This window comes from Bos javanicus, chromosome 14, assembly GCF_032452875.1.
Source record: "Bos javanicus breed banteng chromosome 14, ARS-OSU_banteng_1.0, whole genome shotgun sequence".
Classification (NCBI taxonomy): Eukaryota; Metazoa; Chordata; class Mammalia; order Artiodactyla; family Bovidae; genus Bos; species Bos javanicus.
Genome location: NC_083881.1, coordinates 19,711,497 through 19,730,875, shown reverse-complemented (window position 1 = coordinate 19,730,875; position 19,379 = coordinate 19,711,497). Strand labels below are relative to the sequence as shown.

The 19,379-nt window shown below is 44.2% G+C and overlaps 1 protein-coding gene across 2 annotated transcripts in view; it reads left to right on the top strand.

Moving 5' to 3' along the window:
- The window catches only part of PRKDC (protein kinase, DNA-activated, catalytic subunit), a 132,323-nt gene that overhangs the window by 5,634 nt on the left and 107,310 nt on the right, over positions 1-19,379 (top strand). For both annotated transcript variants that reach the window (XM_061438711.1, XM_061438710.1), the window contains exons 8-22: positions 6,293-6,348; positions 6,435-6,465; positions 6,916-7,073; positions 8,479-8,625; positions 9,870-10,034; positions 10,455-10,623; positions 10,986-11,035; positions 11,824-11,949; positions 13,383-13,535; positions 14,878-14,993; positions 15,566-15,725; positions 16,389-16,475; positions 16,855-16,974; positions 17,220-17,379; positions 18,026-18,132. In XM_061438711.1, coding sequence (XP_061294695.1) covers positions 6,293-6,348; positions 6,435-6,465; positions 6,916-7,073; positions 8,479-8,625; positions 9,870-10,034; positions 10,455-10,623; positions 10,986-11,035; positions 11,824-11,949; positions 13,383-13,535; positions 14,878-14,993; positions 15,566-15,725; positions 16,389-16,475; positions 16,855-16,974; positions 17,220-17,379; positions 18,026-18,132 — 1,805 coding nt within the window. The remainder of the gene's footprint in view (positions 1-6,292; positions 6,349-6,434; positions 6,466-6,915; positions 7,074-8,478; positions 8,626-9,869; positions 10,035-10,454; positions 10,624-10,985; positions 11,036-11,823; positions 11,950-13,382; positions 13,536-14,877; positions 14,994-15,565; positions 15,726-16,388; positions 16,476-16,854; positions 16,975-17,219; positions 17,380-18,025; positions 18,133-19,379) is intronic.

The following is a 19,379-nucleotide window of genomic DNA, read 5'->3' as shown; positions in this document are numbered from 1 at the left end:
TTCCTTATGGGATCATAATTTGCAAATACTTTCTCCCATTCCATGGGTTGTCTTTTCACTCTGTTGATCGTGCCATTTGATGTGCAAAAGTTCTTCATTTTGATGAAGTTCAGTTTATTTTTTCTTTGGTTGCCTGTGATTTTCGTGCCACATCCATGAAATCATCACCAAATCACTGAATCGTCGTGTCTTTGTAGAAAGCCAGCTGGGCATTAGCTGATTGGCTCATCACTTGTGGGGGTGGATCCTGGTTCTCTGTTCCCCTGCCCACACCACACTGTCTTTATGATATAATTATATAGCAAGCTTTAAATGTCCAGTATAGTTCTCACATTTTATTCTTTAAAAATCATTTGGGTATTATAAGGTCTGTGCCTTTCCATGTAAATCTTAGAACGAATTGGTCTGTGTCGACGAAGTCTTCCTTGGATATTTGTGGTCTTTGTGCTAAACCTGTGGATCAGTTGGAGGAGAGTTGATGCCTTAACCATGTTGAGTTTTCCAGCCCATGAGCACAGTGCACCTCTGCATTTAGTTGAGTTGGGTCCTCTTTGATTTCTTTCACTAGCGTTTTGTAATTCTTGTGCTGCAGATCTTTGCCTTTTGGTTTTAAACTGTTTAATACAGTTTTCTTTGTAACTGTCAGTAGTGTTCTTCTATAGTATCTCAAATTTAAGCTTAGAGGATAATCTAGCTATGAGAGCTTTATAATGAATTCATTTGTTTTTAAAGGACAAATAAAACTTTTTTAATCCCAGAAAATTCTTTAAAAGAAGAACTTGTTTGCTGTTCCTTACCATTTTTGTTCAGATAATTGCCAGATTTTTCTACCTCCTGCATGTGTTTGCTTTTATTGAATTGCAACTTAAGAAAATTCCAGATCTGATCATTTCAACCTGAGGAAGCAGCAGTTTCTAACGTTTCCACCGGGTGTTCCCAGTCTTTGCTGCCTCTGAGTAGGAAAGCTGGCCCAGCTGCTCCTGTTTCCCCTTCTCGGTCTCCTCTCTCCGGCTCCCTGTCCGTGGAGCATCCTGCCCTCTCAGCTTCCTGCTCAGGGATCTCCTGTTGTCTGAAGCCTCTGTGCTTCCTTGTGTGAGCTGCTTCCTTGGGCTTCTGTAGTCCTCTCTGTTACAGCACTTTCTGCGACATGTTTTTCATCTCCTAGACTGTCTATTTTGTCACTTGACCTCGGTGGCAGGTGACGTTGCTTATTTCTGTTTGTTTTTGCTTGGCGTGTTAATTGACATTCGGTGAACAAGAAAATTAATAGTACTTATTGCTCATTAACCATGTGCTAAGGATTATCGTGTTCATGTTGCAAGGGAAATTCCTGTAACAATTCACTAAAGCAGGCGATAATGTTTGTTTCCTGGATTAGAACACTGGACTGAGGTGGACAGAATAACGGCTTCCAGAGATGTGCCATGCTGATCCTGGCCCCTCGACTGTTAGGTCTGAGGCAGAGGGGAATCATTTGTGGATGGGACGTTGAGACGAGGCTGTCCAGGTGAACCCAGTGTGATCACAGGGACATTTGACTGTGGACGAGGGTCAGGGTCAGGGTGCTGTGACGGGAGAAGCTGGCTATAAGGATGGAACTGGGGCCCCAAGGCAAGGGGGTGAGCAGCTTCTAGAAACTGAAGGCCAGCCCTCAAGCCTCTAGAGAGGAGCACACCCAGGTGACTCCTTGCTTTGTGTTATTTTAATGGTTTATTCATTTATATTTCTGGCCGTCCTTTGCAGCTTGTGGGATCTTAGTTCCCTGACCAGGAATTGAACTTGGACCCTGTCGGTGAACGCACCAAGTTGTAAGCCAGGAAATTCCCTGTTTTATTTTTTAACTGAAGCGTAGTTGCAGTCCAGGATTGCGTTACTTCAGGTGTACAGCATAGTGATCTGACGATGAAACACCTTAGGAAATGACCATGACGAGTCTCATAGTGTCTGTCACCAGAGTTGTGACAGTGCTGACTGCGCTCCCCAAGCTGTGTGTCACGTCCTGATCTTCACCTGTGTCTCTCATGCTCCCGGCTCGCTTCCCTCTGGCAACAAGCAGTTTGCTCTCCGTATCTGTTTCTGTTTTTCTGTGTTTCTTTGTTCTTTTAGGTTCCGCTTTTAGGTGAGATCACGTGTAACGTGTCTTTCCGTGACTCTGCTTCACTTAGCATAATGCTCTCTAGGTCCATCTGTGTAGCAGCAGATGACAAGACTTCATTCCTTGCAGCTGAATAGTATTCCTACAAATACATATACCTGCACATTCACCACATTTTCTTTATCCATTCTTCTGTCTATGGGCACTTAAAGGTTGCTTCCATGTTTTGGCCATTGTCAATAATGCTGTTGTGAATACTGGAGTGTGTATATCTTTTCTAATTACTGTTTCCATTTTCTTTGGATAAGTACCCAGAAGTAGAATGCTGGATCATGTGGTAACTGTAGTTTTTTGAGGAACCTCCGCTCAGTTTTCTGCAGTGGCTGCACCAGTTTTCATTCCCATCAGCGGTGCATGAGGTTCCCTTTTCTCCATCTCCTCATCAACACTCTTTATTTGTTGTCTTTTTGATGACAGCCATTCTGACAAGTGTGAGGTGAGATACTGTGATTTTGATTTGCATTCCCCTGTTTAGTGATGTTGAGCATCTTGTGCCTGTTGGCCATCTGTGTGTTTTTGGAAAAATGTCTATTCAGATCCTCTTCTCATTTTTTATTTTTATATTTTTTCTGTTTTAAATGTATTTGTGTTTAATTGGAAGATTATTGCTTTACAATATTATGTCGGTTTCTGCCAAATATCAGCATGCATCAGCCATCTGTGTACATACATCTTCTCCTTCTTGAACTTACTTCCCACTTCTCACCCCATCCTGCATCTCTGTATTGTCACAGTCTGCTCGTTTTTTTTTTTTACTGAGTTGGTTTTTTTTTTTTATATTGAGTTGTTAAGTTCAGTTGTTCTTTGGACGTTAATCCCTTATTAGACCTATCATTTACAAATATCTTCTCTCATTCAGCAGGATGCTTTTCTGTTTTGTTGGCGGTTTTCTTTGCCATGCAGAAGCCTTTTAGCTTGATGTAGTCCTGCATGTGTCTGCTTTTGTCATCCTCTAGTGAGGTAACTCCAGGTGGCACCAGTGGTAAAGAACTTGCCTGCCCGTGTAGGAAATGCAAGAAAGAGATGAAGGTCCGATCCCTGGGTCGAGAGGATCCCCTGGCGTAGAAATGGCAACCCACTCCAGTGTTCTTGCCTGGGTAATCCCATGGACAGAGGAGCCTGGTAGGCTATAGGTCATGGGATTGCAGAAGAGTCAGACATGACTGAACACACACATATGCACTCATGAAGTAACAGATCAAAAAAAACACTAAGACTGATGTCAAAGAGTGCCATGTATGTTTCTTCTAGGAGTTTTGTGGTTTCAGATTATAGGTTTAGGTCTTTAATCCACTGAGTTTATTTTTGTGTGTGGTGTAAAAAAGGGTCAGGTTTCATTCTTTTGCATGTAGCTGTCCAGTGTTCCCACCACTATTTGATGAAGAGGCTATCTTTTCTCCATTGTATATTCTTGCCTCCTTGTCATACATTAATTAACCATATGTGTGTGGGTTTTTTTCTGGGCTTCCTACTCTGTTTCTTTGATCTATGTTTCTGTTTTATTGTGCCAGAACCATAACGGTTTGATTACTGTAGTGTAGTTTGAAATCAGGGCACACGATGCCTCCAGCTTTGCTTTTCTTTCTCAGAGACTGTTTTGACTATTTAGAGTCGTTTGTGTTTCCATTCAAATATTTTGCTTAACTGTTACAGTTCTGTGAAAAATGCCGTGGATACTTTGATAGGGATTGCATTAAATTTGTCAACTGCTTTGAGGAGTGTGGACATTTTATCAAAATTAGTTCTCTCTACCTGTGAGCACAGTATACGTATGTATATTGTATATATGCATATACATATGTATTTTTGTATGTATTTTTGTATGTATGCATACACGTATGTATATTTGTACGTATTTTTGTATGTATATTATGTATTGTCTTCAGTTTCTTTCATTAATATCTTAGAGTCTTCAGGGTATAGATCTTTTACCTTCTTGGTTTAATTTATTCCAAAGTATTTTACTCTTTTAGATGCAACTAATGGCACCCCACTCCAGTACTCTTGCCTGGAAAATCACATGGATGGAAGGGCCTGGTGGGCTTGCGGTCCATGGGGTCGCTAGGAGTCAGACATGACCGAACAACTTCACTTTCACTTTTCACTTTCATGTATTGGAGAAGGAAATGGCAACCCACTCCAGTGTTCTTGCCTGGAGAATCCCAGGGACGGGGGAGCCTGGTGGGCTGCCGTCTGTGGGGTCACACAGAGACGGATGCGACTGAAGTGACTTAGCAGTAGCAGCAGTAGCATGAATAGGATTGTTCAATTTTTCTTTATGATAGTTTATTATTAATGTATAGGAACACTATAGATTTCTGTATATTAATTTTACACTCTGCACCTTTACTGAATTCATTTATTCTAATTGCTTTTTGGTGCAGTCTTTAGGATTTTCTGTATATAGTGTGTCATCTGCAAATAGTGACAGTTTTACTTCTTCCTTTCCACTTTGGATTCCTTTTATTTCTTGTCTGATTGCTCTCACTAGGACTTCCAATACTATGTTGAATAAAAGTAATGAGAGTGGTCATCCTTGTGTTGTTCCTGATCTTGGAAGAAATGCTTTCAGCTTCTTGCCATTGAGTATGACGTTGGCCCTGGGTTTGGCATGTATGACCTTTACTGTGTTGAAGTACATTCCTTTTTTACCTACTTCATTAAAAGTTGTTATCATAAATGGGTGTCAGTTTTGTCAGAAACTTTTTTCTTAATCTGTTGAGATGGTAATATGATTTTTAGTTCTTTGTTGAAGTTCTTACTGTATTCTTTTATTCTTCTTCTGAGTTCATTGAGCATTTTTATGACCATTACTTCAAAATTTTTTTCTGGGAAGTTACTTAACCTCTGTTTTACTCAGTTCTTTTTTTGAGAATTTGTCTTCTTTCTTGTAACATGACCTTTGGCCCTGTTTTGTCAGAAACTTTTTTCTTAATCTATTGAGATGGTAATATGATATGATTTTTAGTTCTTTGTTGAAGTTCTTACTGTGTTCTTTTATTCTTCTCCTGAGTTCATTGAGCATTTTTATGACCATTACTTTGAAATTTTTTTCTGGGAAGTTACTTACCTCTGTTTTACTCAGTTCTTTTTTTGAGATTTTGTCTTCTTTCTTGTAACATGACCTTTGGCCCCTTGTCCTGCCTAACTCTCTATTTGTTTGTGTTTGGTAGCTCAGTTACGTTTCTTGGTCTTTGTGTAGAAGGTGTCCTGTGGGGTCCAGGAGTGTAGCTCTACCCCTCCCCTTGACTGCCCTGGAGCCAGGCACTCCAGGAGCATCCCCTGTGGTAGGTGGGCCAACCTGGCCTCCTAGGGGCCACTGTGCTGCGGTTTCTAAGGCCTGTTACCGGTTTCTAAGGCCTGTTACCGCTGTGGCTGGTGCTCTGGCATGTGGGGGCAGCCTGGGGGAGGGAGCCACTTTGGGGGATGCTGGTGCTGGCTGAGGTGTTGGCACAGCAGGGGTCACTTTGGAGGGGTCTTGGTGCTGGCCAAGGGCCTGCATAAAGGGCTGGTGGGGGAGCAGCTTGGAGGAACACCAGCTGTGTCGGGCCTGCAGATGAAATTGGGTGGGGTGGGTGGTGCTGCTGGCTTAGATGGAGAGTCAGACCCTGCACCTCGTCTTCTGGGTGCAGGGTCTCCAGCTGGGGGGCTGAGGTGGAGTCCAGACCCTGGGATCCCAGTCCTCGGGATGGGGCTGACAGCACCGGCCCCCTCCAGGGGCCGCTCCTTCTGTCTCCAGTTGTGGAAGGTCTGTCCTGCTGTCTTCAGGTCATTCTCGGGGTTTTCTGCTTGTGTCTGTGATGATGGTTCCAGATTGCTTACCTCCAGAGCTGGGTGGTAGTGGGTTTGTGCTGTTTTAAGGCACAAAGTTGGTGATAATTGATGACAGTGGTGACGGGAAACTAACGTAACCAGTGCACGCAGGACTGGGACTGCCCCCTTGGTCTGAGGCTAAAATTCAGGTTCTGGTCACGTTGTGATTATGTGACTCCAGGCAGTAGTACTGGGTACTAGCATGTTCACTAATGGAGGAAGAGCTCCTACTGTCTCCAGCAGAGCGGTGGGTCGTGAGTCTCATGAGCTTTGTCAGACACACCTTGTGATCTGTGACAGCGGCTGCTTTCTGTCTTTCCTCAGATCCCCAGACTTCAAGAGAGATTTTTGATTTTGCATTAAAGGCAATCCGTCCTCAGGTAGGATTTAGTATTCTAATTCTTTCACAACTGAGCCTTGTGATTGTCAAACATTGATGGTAGGTTTTTTTTTTTTTTTTTAATAGATTGATCTGAAGAGATACGCCGTGCCTCTGGGTAAGATTCTGCATTTAAGGAGGTTATTAGGTTGGTGTCTGAGTGAGCGTTTGCTTAAACTGTGAGTGAAGGTGGTACTGTGACCCCTGTGATGCTCCCACGTGGTCACTGATGGCAGCTCTTGGTGCTGTTCGAGATGGTCACACTAAGATTGTACCATTTCAGAAGAAATTACTTTAGAGCAATCCAGATCTTTTGACTCTGTCTGTATTTAAATAAACCCTGATCCTACTTCTGACCTTTGTTTTGGGGGTCACTGGCCGGATTGTGGGCCTCTTGATTCAAATGGAGGATGGAGGCATTAGGTGTGAGGGGCCCCTGGGCCCCTGAAGTAAGGATTCGAGGGCTTTGTGAGCACGGTTTTGGTTTGATGTGTGCCTGAAGCTTCCTAAGTTCTTTGTCTTGCCCTTTGTCATCCTGTTTTCAATACGGTGTGTTCTGTGTTTGCAGCTGGCCTGTCCTTATTCACCCTGCACGCATCTCAGTTTAGCACCTGCCTTCTGGACAACTACGCTTCTTTATTTGAAGTCCTATCGAAGTGGTGCAGCCACATGAATGTGGAATTGAAGAAAGCTGCACACTCAGCCCTGGAGTCTTTTCTGAAACAGGTACTGTGTAAAATTCTTTCTATGCGAAGACATAAATTCCAGTCTTGTGCATGAACATTTGAAAAAAAAAAATACAAGTTGGTCCCTTAGCTTCTGTAGTACCGAGTGACTTCACTTTGACTTCTCACTTTCATGCATTGGAGAAGGAAATGGCAACCCACTCCAGTGTTCTTGCCTGGAGAATCCCAGGGACGGGGGAGCCTGGCAGGCTGCCGTCTATGGGGTTGCATAGAGTCGGACACGACTGAATTGACTTAGCAGCAGCAGTACTTAAAGAGAAAAGTTGGTTATCCCTCTGCCACAGGAGTGGCAGCAGGTTTGAAAGAAAAAAAACTTGAAAGACATCAAGTCTGATCAGGTTCTCAGAGCCAAGGCCAGACAAGAGAGTGAGGAGGTGGGACGGAGGGAAGGTTGGCAGTCAGGGCTCCCTAGGGGTGGTGCCTGGGTCAGGATGGGAGTAGGAAGGGGTGAGGGAGGGCTGGAGGTCAGGGCTCCCTGGAGGCGGTGGCTGGGTCAGGGTGGGAGGAGGGAGGGGAGGGGGAGGTTGGCGGGATCTGCTGTCCTGTTAGACTGGATGCTTGTATCTCTGTGGCTTCTCGGCCGAGGCGAGCCCTCCTGCCCCTTCTGCCCCAGGGTGTTTCCGTCTAGGTTGGGTATGGGTGCAGGGAGCCTGTAGGCGGCCTGCCGTCTCCGGGTGCTGAGACCTGAGGCCTTCCTACGGGTCGGCGCGGGCTGCAGGTTGGCAATGTGGATGTCTTCTTTCTCCCTTTGGTGATTGTCTGGCTTATTCCCATCCTTGTCTTAGACGGTTGTGGGCAGGTGGCAAGAGCTTCCTGATGCCCTTGCTGGTCTCCAGTTCTGGCAGGTGTCACCGTGTATGGTGGATTGTCATCTGCTTGCTTCTCAGTACTTGCTTTGGCTCACGTAATTATTGTAGCTTATTGTTTTGAGAAATGAGACACCTTTTTTTTTTCCCCTGGTTGTTTGTTTTGAATCCTCTCTGTGTTCCCTCCTGGGGGTCCTGTCTGTGGGTGACTCTGAGCTCGCCAGCTGCTGGGCCTGCCCAGCTCTGTGTCACCTTGAGTCAAAGATGAGTCTAAGGAAGCTTTCTGCTTCATCAGGGAGCTTTAGTCCAGAGCCTGTGTTTTGTGCATATGTCTTCCTGTATCTACTTGGTTTCTCTCTCAGTCCCTTTCCCTAGGAAGAATGCATCACGTGTAATAAAGGCTTACTTAAGGAAGTGCCTTTTCTGAACCTGATGGAGACTAAGTGGATTGAACAGATGGTTCTTTACAAGTAATAGCTGCCGTGGACCTGTAGTAGCTCACTGATGTTGTCCCATTCGGCCGTTCCAGCCTTTTCACGTTTGGAGGGATGCCTCTAAAGTGAACGTTGTGTGATGCAGGTTTCCTTGTTGGTGGCGCACGATGCCGAGGCACACAGGGGCCCCCTGCGCTTCTTCATGGAGCAGTTCTACAGCATCATCAGGAACGTGGACGCCAACAGCAAGGACCTGTCCATCGCCATCCGCGGATACGGGCTCTTCGCAGGGGTATGTCTCACTTACTGACCCCTTTTAGTTTCATTTTATGAAACTATAGTATATTTTGACATATATCACTTTAGTATATTTTGAATAGCGTCTCACACTTTTGAAAATATTATTCTTATTTGTTTTGTTGTTAATGCGTTTTTTCAGTGCTTCCTATGTATTATCTCAAATATTCATAACTCTCCTCTAAGCTTTTAGGAATATTATTCCACTTTACAGTTGAGGAAACTGAGGCCAGAGGAGTTAGAGGACTCGTGTAAGGGTTCAGCCAGCAATAGACAGAACCGAGACATGGCTGCAGCCTGGAGACGAGGAACACCATGTTCTCCTGGCTGCGCCTGGCCACCCATCACTGATGAACCCCTGAGCTCACTCTGGCATGAGCCCCTGAGCCCGGGTGAGGTCTGCTGGAGATGCTGGGAGTCGGCATGGCTGCATCCTCCTGGAGGGGTCTATGGCTCCCACTGGATTACATCTCCTGCTGTTTCTCTGTATAGATCCCCATTAGGGCTACTCCCCTGTTTTTGGGATGGAGAGTCTCTTCCAGCCCTCTGCTCACTCCTCCATCCTGATGCCTCCTCATTTGCTTCTTCCCAACACTCCTTTCTCCTTAAAGTCTTCATCTCCACATGTTTCCGTGGCTTGTTTATACAAACTTAGGGCAGAGGAAATGTGTGTGAGGAGGCTCAGAGGTGACCAAGGGCACGGACTTTGTATCCTCAGACGCTGAGGTCTGGCAGCAGGGACCTGTTTACTGTAATGAGCTGGTGTAGACAGAGTATGGTGGAACAAGGGAGAGGACATGGATCAGGCGCTGGTCCAGGCTCGTGAGAAGGCGGGACTGGGGCCGACGTCTGAGGAGCCTTTGGGAAACGTGCAGCTGGACTGTCTCCGAGTTAGGAGGGTGTGGCTGTGGGAGCCGCTGCTGTGTGGTGGGGGGATCGGGCCTGTCCCTCCTCTGGGTGTCAGGCCTCTGCAGGGATGGCACCCAATTGTCTGCCGTCTGCCCCTGCCAGAAACACAGGTGACAATAAGTGTTTTGTGTGTTAGTAACTGTTTAGAATGTATTTACAGGTTTTTTGGAAAGCATCTTTCCGATGTACAGTGCATTCTATGTCTGTATTTCTTCTCCACTGATAAGCTTGTTAACATTCAGTTATAATAACATGGCCTAATGAGACACCTTAGGTGCCATCACCCGGAGGTGGATAAGGCTGATGGAGACTGGTTTTACCGCTCTCCAGCCGTGCAAGGCAGTGAATGCCCGAGACGTGGACTTGATGTTCGTGGAGCTCATCCAGCGGTGCCGGCAGCTGTTCCTCATGGAGGCGGACGCTGCCGAGGACCATGTGTACCAGCTGCCCAGCTTCCTGCAGTCTGTGGCCAGTGTCCTGCTGCACCTTGATGCCGTGAGTGAGGGGGTGGCCCGCCGAACATGGGCTTGGCGAGTTTAGCCCAGGTCTTCAGCTGGTTTGATGCAGTGGGAGTTACATACAGTCAGTTCAGGCACCAGTATGACCAAGGTGACCTCTTTAGCTAGTACCTTGTACAGTTTTTTGGTATAGTTTTTGTCATGAAACTTGATGATTTGTTTCCAAAACAGAAAAGCTATCTGTTACTCTTTTCATATTTCTAAAAGATTAGGATTGCTGCTTGAGATAGAATCGTAGCTAACATGTCATGCAGACAGTTTTACTCCGCTGTGTTCAGGCGGTCCCAGCGAGGAGTTAGTCCCCTAGGTAACAAGCTGCTTCTTCATGGTTCCGCCCCCCTGTGTCTGCTGTGCCTGTTGCCGCAGCCCCGACCCGCGTGTGCTCTCGTCCCTGCAGGTTCCTGAGGTGCACTCGCCGGTCCTGGAACACCTCGTGGTCATGCAGATGGACAGTTTCCCCCAGTACAGCCCCAAGATGCAGCTGGTGTGCTGCAGGGCCATCGTGCGCTTGTTCCTGGCCCTGGCGGAGAAGGGGCCCATCCTCTGGAGCTGCATTGGTGCTATGGGTGAGTTTGGAGTTTACTCCTGAGATGATGCATGAAGAATCTTACCGTGTTATTTGAGATAAAGAACATCCAGTTGCCAAATTCTTTTTTGTCTTTTGATGCCTCTTGTAGAACTGCTAATATTTTGGTGAACCAAAATCTTTTTTTCTCTAGTGTTTTGAATTTCTTCATCTTTTCCTTTTGAATCTTAATAGTCTAAAATTTGAAATTAAACATTAAAAAAAAGAAAAAAAAATTAAAGGTGTTAGCAAACTTAGAGAAAAAACCAAGAGGTACTGTATATTCAAATGGCTGTCAGTTTGTTGAGAGTTTAGTATTTTTCAGTGTAATTTTTCATTTTTGTTTTTATTTTCTTTTTTTAGTGCATCAAAGTTTAATCAGAATATGTTCTAAGCCAGTGATCCTTCAAAAGGTAAATTCTGAATATATGCTTTGAAAATTACTCTTTTGTCACCTTGCAAGTTAGAGATGTTGCTGGAACTTTTAGTCTGTAAATATACAAAAGGGGCCTTTTTGATTGCCTGAAAGATTTTTTTTAATGAAGTTGACCAATAGGATGGTTGTCACTTAAAAGAATTACCATTACTTTCTATAGTAGGTGATAGCTGCTTTCCCAAATGCAATGTTAATATTATATTCAGGTGTTTGAAATTGCAGACAAATGTGTAAATTACTTGCAATGATTGGTAATTCTTTTGGGGGGAAAAAAATGGCCTTTCTGTTATTAGAAATGCCTTAGATTTTGATAAGTGTAGGATGTAATACCTAACTATTTTTTCAGATAAATAAAATTCTGGGTGTGAAACATCCTTAAACATAACCTTGTTACTGTACCTACATTTTTACAAAAGGATATTTTCCCCTTGAAAGTCTAGGACAAAATACTTAGTATATAATGGGAGGCTTGTCTTAAGTTTACTTCAGTTAGAGAAAATAGGATGAGATGAGAGATCTGTATGAGGAGTTGAATTATTGGGTATTGTTTTGAAGCTTAGTTCGTGCATCATTATTTTGGTCCTAGAGAATGGTGACTTTTTCCCAGCTTTTTAATTGTGCTTTCATAACGTGCTGTCTTCCTCAACCAAGTTGCATTCTTCAGCCCGGAGCTCCCTTAGCTCCAAGAATGCACATCGGGAGGCACAGCAGTGCCTCTCTTCTCCGTCCCTCCTCAGCGTGGCTGTCTGTCTGTTTTCCCGCCAGGGAGCCGAGCCCGAGTCTGAGGACCCTGGAGCGTTGGGGGAAGCCAGGACCGGCAAGTGGAGAGTGCCCACCTACAGAGACTATGTGGACCTGTTCAGGAGCCTGCTGAGCTGTGACCAGACGATGGTAAACACTGCAGCTGAAAGCCACAGAAGCGCTTTGGCTCCTCTACAGTTTCCATAGTTCACACTGGAGACTTAATTATTTCAGAAACGTATTTTACTTTCGGTCTTTTTTTTTTTTTTTTTTTTTAAAGTACTTCAAGTAATGTAAATAAGGATAAAGTGAGACTTGAAAAAAATCAAATTAGGGGAGCAAAGTCATAGAACTCATTTGAAACTAATGAGTAGTTGTAGCCAAGTCCTCATTTTAGCTTAAGAAACTGCGTACAAGGTATCAGAAATGTGGCAGCGTTATCATGGTGGGAGAGCTGTGCTCTCTGTATTCCTTAAGGGTGATGTGATAGGATGGAGACGGTGCACAGTTCTGTCACCATTTGAACCACCCCTCCTGCTTCCTGTGTTGCTGGCAGGTGTTTCTGCAGTATCTGCTCCAAGCCAGGTTGGTCACCATTTCACATAGTCTCCGACAGAGCATGGGTATCCTAGGAAAAGCAGTTTTTGTCAGTAGATGGTTCCTGTCCTGTGGACAACCTCAGGAGTTTTTCTTATCAAGGTATTAGTAAAGTAGTACAGGAGTATTACTAAAATGTTTTTTTTTAATATGTGATATTAGGTATATTTTGAGGTTAAGTTCCATAGACTGTTTTGAGTGAAGACAGCATAACTGGTCTATGTTTTGGGATGGTAGAATATTTCACTTTGAAAGAAATAATAGATTATAGTGCTTTTCAGTCCCTTCTGAGTATGCATGTGTATGTGAGTACATGTGTGTTTACAAGTGCACATGTATATACGTACGTGCATGTGCATTTGCATATAGACATACAGAACGTGTGTATATAGCATATAGACGTGTGTATACACACACTGCTTGTGTATATTCTCAGTCCCTCAGTCGTGTCCAGCTCTTTGCAACTCAGTGGACTGTAACCTACCAGGCTCCTCTGTCCATGGGATTCTCTAGGCAAGAACACTGGAGTGGGTTGCCATGCCCTCCTCCAGGGGATCTTCCCAACCCAGGGACTGAAACCACATCTCTGACATCCCCCGCATTGGTAGGTGGATTCTTTACCACTGAGCCACCAAGGAAGCGTCTCTCTCTCTCTCTCTCTCACACATACACTCTCACTCACACACACACACACACACACACACACTCATTAATGGAGTAAATACTTAGACGAGGTTGGCCTAAACCTTCTCACTACTGTTTATGTGTATTGCGTGACTGTGTAAGTCATGTCAGACTGAAATGGTGTTGTCTTAATAATTCGAAAGGTGTCTGTATTTTACGGCTTGAAAACTTAGAGGTAAGTCTGCTCTAGTTTACACAAGTGTTTCCATAAAACCTAATTACACGTGTACGTCATGCTGATTTAATACTCGTACTGACACTGTTTTGTGCAGCATTTTAAAATTTATTTTCTTTACTTTCAGGATTCTCTCTTAGCAGATGAAGCATTTGTCTTTGTGAATTCCTCCCTTCAAAGTCTGAATCGTTTGCTATATGATGAATTTGTAAAATCAGTTTTGAAGATCGTTGAAAAACTGGATCTTACACTGGAAAAGCAGAGTGTTGGGGAACAAGAGGTTAGAAGATGTTGTCAGTAGCAATTTTGCATCATTTTTGTACCAGCTCTATCTGCATGCTGCAGTATTCAGGAGCAAATCTTACATTTGTAGAGGATGGCAGGAAATTGGTTTATCAGCATTAATATGTGTCATTGATACTTTTCTATTGATATTTGAATTGCCCAGTGTACAGAATATATTCTGTATTAGATTGTTCAAGAAGTAATTTATATGTTTAATAAGTTAAAGCAACTTTTTGGAAAAAGTTTTTGGGAGGATTAGAACTCTTGACTTAGCAACAGCAGAGACTAGTCTGATTTTGTGTAGAGGTGGCTTTTTGCAGAGGGTCTGGGCACCCTGGTGCTCCTCTGATTTATAGCCAGGGGGACTCTAGGCTCTGGAGACAGTAGAAGGGAGGGCAGGAAAGGCCATGCCTCCCACGTTTCTGCACCGTTTTTCTGGCTGGGCTCAAAGATCAGACTGGGTATGAGGTTGCTAGCTTGGAGCTGCTGTCCCTCTGAGGAGACAGGACACTCAGGTAGTGAGACTGTCATCTAAGGTAGTTTGTTTCTGAGTCCAGTGGTTCCTAGAATCAAGTTTGCACGTTGGCTTCCATGGCTGAGGCCGTGTGGTCAGGGGTCCTACAGGGGCAGAGCCCTGGCCTTGGCTGCACTTGTCAAGGGCCAAGTTTTTGCGCTGGTTGTCAGGGCCATTGAGGGGTCGCCTGCCACTCTTCAGGCTTTTTATTTATTCATGTCTAAAGTAATTTCATGAGCAGACATGCTCACTACCTGAGGTGATTGGCCACATGTCTGCGTGCAGAGCGCCCATCCTAGTCTCTGTGTCTCTGCTCCCCCGCACCCACCGCCCGGTCACCGTCGTCTCTGTTGGTGTTTCCCGGGACATACCTGGTCTCCAGCCTTGCTCTCCTTCCTGCCTGTTTGACATTTCCACCTGGGTCTGAAACACAAATTGAACGTGTTTATATTTATGTTTTACCTAACAGTAGCCACTGGTCCTCTCTCTCGTCTTGAAGTCTTGGCAGTACTGGTAACTGTCTGTTTTGAGATCCTGCCTCTGTCTGGGCGCTGTGGCTCCTGTGCGCAGTTCTGCCCCGCCCCGCCCCCCGCTCTTTCTGTGTTTGCACTTTTCTTCCTCCTCACTGCATCCCTTGTGGCCTCCGGTGTAGCATGTTCTGAGGGTTCTGTCATTTTTATCTGACTGTGAGCTTTGGGCCCATCTCTGCCTCCTCACTGCTGCATTCCTTGCTCAAAGCCTCACCCATGTCTGTGGTTCACTTGCTGAGTCATTTGTTGAATGACTGAACGGTACCGTGTTTTTGGTGCAACTGATTTTTAAGGATGAAAACAAAGCTGCTGGCATTTGGGTGATCCCGACCTCAGATCCAGCTGCTAACCTGCATCCTGCGAAACCCAAAGACTTCTCCGCTTTCATCAACCTGGTAGAGTTCTGCAGGTATTCATAAAGTTTTGTATACTTAAGAGTAGATACTATCAATTGTTGGCTATGACATAGGAGAACCACTTATGTAGATACAAGAAATAGTAGGACTTAAAATCTAAAATAGCTTATATGAAATTTTAAAATAGATCTAATAGCTGTTGAAAAAATTTTTTTTAAATTGTATTTAAAAGAGCCTCAGGTAAGGACAATAAGGGGGCATCCCTGGTGACTCAGACAGTAAAGAATCTGTCTGTCTATGCGGGAGACACAGGTTCAATCCCTGGGTTGGGAAGATCCCCTGGGAAGGAAATGGCAGCCTACTCCAGTATTCTTGTCTGGAGAATCCCATGGACAGAGGAGCCTCACGGGCTATAGTCCATGGGGTTGCAAAGAACTGGACATGAGTGAGCGACTGAGCACAGAACACAGCACAGCAAAGAAAGAGTACAGATACACCGAAAATGGTGTATAATGGAACCACAGATGATGACTTTGTTTTGATTATGTCACTTACAATTTCAAAGCGGAGTAAAAATAGTATATGATGAGGATTTCTGTGTTAAGCTTTAAATTTGTTTTTACAGGGAGATTCTTCCTGAGAAACATGTAGAATTTTTTGGGCCATGGGTACATTCCTTCTCATACCAGTTAATTCTGCAGTCTACACGGTTGCCACTCATTAGTGGTTTCTACAAACTGCTTTCTCTTGCTGTGAGAAATGCCAAGAAGATAAAGTATTTTGAGGTAAGTGTTTTTGAGGGCATTGAACATGCTTGTGTATTTTGGATTACATGAGCGTGTATAAGTACATTCTAAAATATGATACTGTACAGCATATTGCAGTTTTAAAGTCCACTACTTTTATTATTTGTATTTTGAAAAACTGATGTGAGTGGCAGTTGGATGACACGGTTTAAAAGTTTAAACGTTGAACGTTTTCCCCATTTTCCGATCTGACTGGCGAGCATCTGACTGGTGCTGTGAGCTCTTTAGCACCCACCTGCAGCATCACTGGCGCCCTTTCCAGACTCAAGTCCTCAGAGCCTCTGGGCCACGCCTCAGCAGCTGTGCCCAGGCTGCCCGGGGATCTGGTGGCTCCTAAGGTTGGAGAGTGGCCGCGTCAGTGTCCAGGGGCACTAGTTGAGAGCAGCTGTCTCAGCTCACAGGCGTGCACGTCAGATGACCGGCACGGGGAGTGGACTTGGGCCCGGACTCCTGGCCAGCGGTCCCCCTCCCACCTCACACGTGCTTCCTCATGGGCCTCTGCCTGAAGTGTCTTCCTCTCTGCATGAGGCCTCAGCAGAATGAGAATGGGTCCCCTCACAAGGACCAGTGGGAACCGCCAGATTAGAACATGGGACTATCTGGTTATCATTCCCTGAGCTCATTGCCTGTTTTATCTGACAGGGCGTTGGTCCAAAGAGTCAGAAACCGTCTCCCGAGGATCCAGAGAAGCATTCCTGCTTTGCTTTGTTTGCAAAATTTGGTAAAGAGGTAACTTTCAAAAGCTTTATCCAGTCTTATCATATATTATTTAAAGATGACATGGGTTGCTTAATCCACATGGGGGTGGAGGGGTTGAAAACACTGGCAGAGAGTCACTGCACTTCCAAAGTCCCCTGAGGTTTCTCACGATAATTTTAGTGATGATGACTCAGGGTCCATAGATTCTTTAGCTTTTCCACATGATGGGAACTAAGTACTCAACACATGAACTTTTGCTGGAGATAAGTACTTAATTTTTAAATGAACATGATCGTGTCAAAGGCCACGTGATCATTTTTTGTATTTGCAAATCAGATGTTCCGTAGTTGATGATGGAGCTGAAGGCTCTGTTCAGGTGCATAGCACTAACCTTGTCTTCCCTGCCGAGGTGTCAGTTAAGATGAAGCAGTACAAAGATGAACTCCTGGCCTCCTGTTTGACCTTTGTCCTATCCTTGCCACATGACATCATCGCACTTGACGTCAGAGCCTACGTCCCCGCATTGCAGGTGGGCACATCACTCGTGGGGGTCGTGGTTCCTGAGAAACATGGCAGTCACAGCGGCACTCACATGTCAGAACCCCCATCCCCACCCGCTGCCAACATCCTGCGTGGGCGGGCCTTCCTGAGGGGGCTTCAGTGCCCCTTCTCTCCAGCCCGCATGGGTCCGACAGAGGAAAACTTGTCATTTAAGAAGCCATCTCTCAATACTAAATTCCTGGTGTTCATTATCTCATTTGTTCTCACGTACAGATGGCTTTTAAACTGGGCCTGAGCTATGCCCCACTGGCAGAAGCCGGCCTGAATGCCCTGGAAGAATGGTCAGTTTATATCTGCAAACATGTAATTCAACCCTATTATAAGGATATTCTGCCTAGCCTTGATGGATATCTGAAAACTTCAGCCTTACCAGGTAAGTATAGAAGAGTTTTGATGTGTATCTTAAAATGGTAATGTAATACATGTGTTGGTATTTCTACATATTATGCATTCAAAATACATTTGGTTGATATTTTTGTAATCTTTCCAATTCATTTCAGTATAATTGGACATAAGTATAACTGAGGTATTAAAACTACTTATAGGTTACTTACTCATGTATATCCTAGCAAAATTTATAAAATCTTCAAGGGGAAGAACTCTTAAACATCTTGAACTTCTTATAAATTCTAATCTATTGTCTTGCAAAGAAAACCTTATTTAATCAAACAGGGATTAAAACTATAAGAAAATCCAATAGTAAAGTTATATTTTGACCTAATTTTACCTGATTTTTATTGGTTTTTCAAATAGGACTGATTTAGTACTGCATTGGGAGTGCAGAGTCCTAGCCACTGAACCACCAGGGAAGTCCCTCCAAGAAACTGTTTCTTTTAATTGGTAGTGGTGTTTAAAACTGAGACCACTATTAATATTTTTGTTCTAGAAATTTCATTTTTAATCATACTTTAAATTAGCATTTTAATGTCTCTGTATGGTAGTCTAGTGTCTTTCCCCTTGTGTTTATTAACTAAACAAATGAGTGCTGTTTAAAATTGACTTCTGTTTACCATTGACAGATGAGACCCGGAGTAACTGGGAAGTGTCGGCGCTTTCTCGGGCTGTCCAGAAAGGATTTACTAAAGACGTGTTAAAGCATCTGAAACGGACAAAAAACATTTCATCTGTAAGAGACCCTTAAATTTTCTTTAGCTTAAATAGTGGAGAGATCAGATTCTGATGCTCATGAGTAGTAAAAATCTTCATTTAAAATATCATTGTTACATATAAATTTGTGTACAGTATGAAAATAATTTCAGTATATGTTTAGTGATAAAAATGTAAACCGTGTTAACATGTAAACCGTGTTATTGTCTTGATCTTGTTTTTTTTGTTTGAAATAAGCAGTTGCCACACTGATATTGATGTATAAGATTGCCTCATTTACTGATTAAATCTGAAATAGGTCATTTTGTCGAGTTTAGTTCATGGCAGTTTTTATGTTTTTTTCCCAGTGATAATTTCTTAAGACCGGTTTTTTTTAGATGTGGCACATAATGTAAGAGATAAAAATGATGTAAATAGAGAAAATTGAGTTAGTGTAACTTAACATCTCGGAGAAGGCAATGGCACCCCACTCCAGTACTCTTGCCTGGAAAATCCCATGGACGGAGGAGCCTGGTAGGCTGCAGTCCATGGGGTCTCTAAGAGTCGGACACGACTGAGCAACTTCACTTTCACTTTTCACTTTCATGCAATGGAGAAGGAAATGGCAACCCACTCTGATGTTCTTGCCTGGAGAATCCCAGGGATGGGGGGCCTGGTGGGCTGCCGTCTATGGGGTCGCACAGAGTCGGACACGACTGAAGCGACTTAGCAGCAGCAGCAGCAACTTAATATCTAGAACTGGTATTGCAAGCTTTCAGGAAGTTTCCTCTGATCTCATTATTTTTGACAGTTTTTGTTATAGGATCAGAAATTCATTTATTTCTTTTTTAAATTTTTACTTATTTTTCGCTGTGCTGGGTCTTTGTTGCTGCAAGGGCTTTTCTCTACTTGTGGCAAGTGGGGGCTACTCTCTTGACAGCTTTTGATTGGGCGACTTGAATGAAACTAGAAGTGGTGTCTAATGATTTTAAATTATTTTATCACATTTAGGTAAAAGAAGATAAAGTTTCTTGAGAATATCTCTAGTTTTGCACATTTCTTTACAGGCATAGGGCCCAGGGGTCCCAAAGTGCGAGGCCAGAACTGTTTTCACTCGTGACTATTTGCACTGTGCAGTGGTGGGTGGGGCTGTTGGTTCCTTTAAGCTTCACGAAGCCTCGACCCTTGAGCACACACCGTGTACCATCCCCTGTGCTGGGGCAGGAGGCGCTGGCGGTTGTCCTCAGGGAGCATCGAGCAGCCACCTCCCCCATGAGCACCACTGTT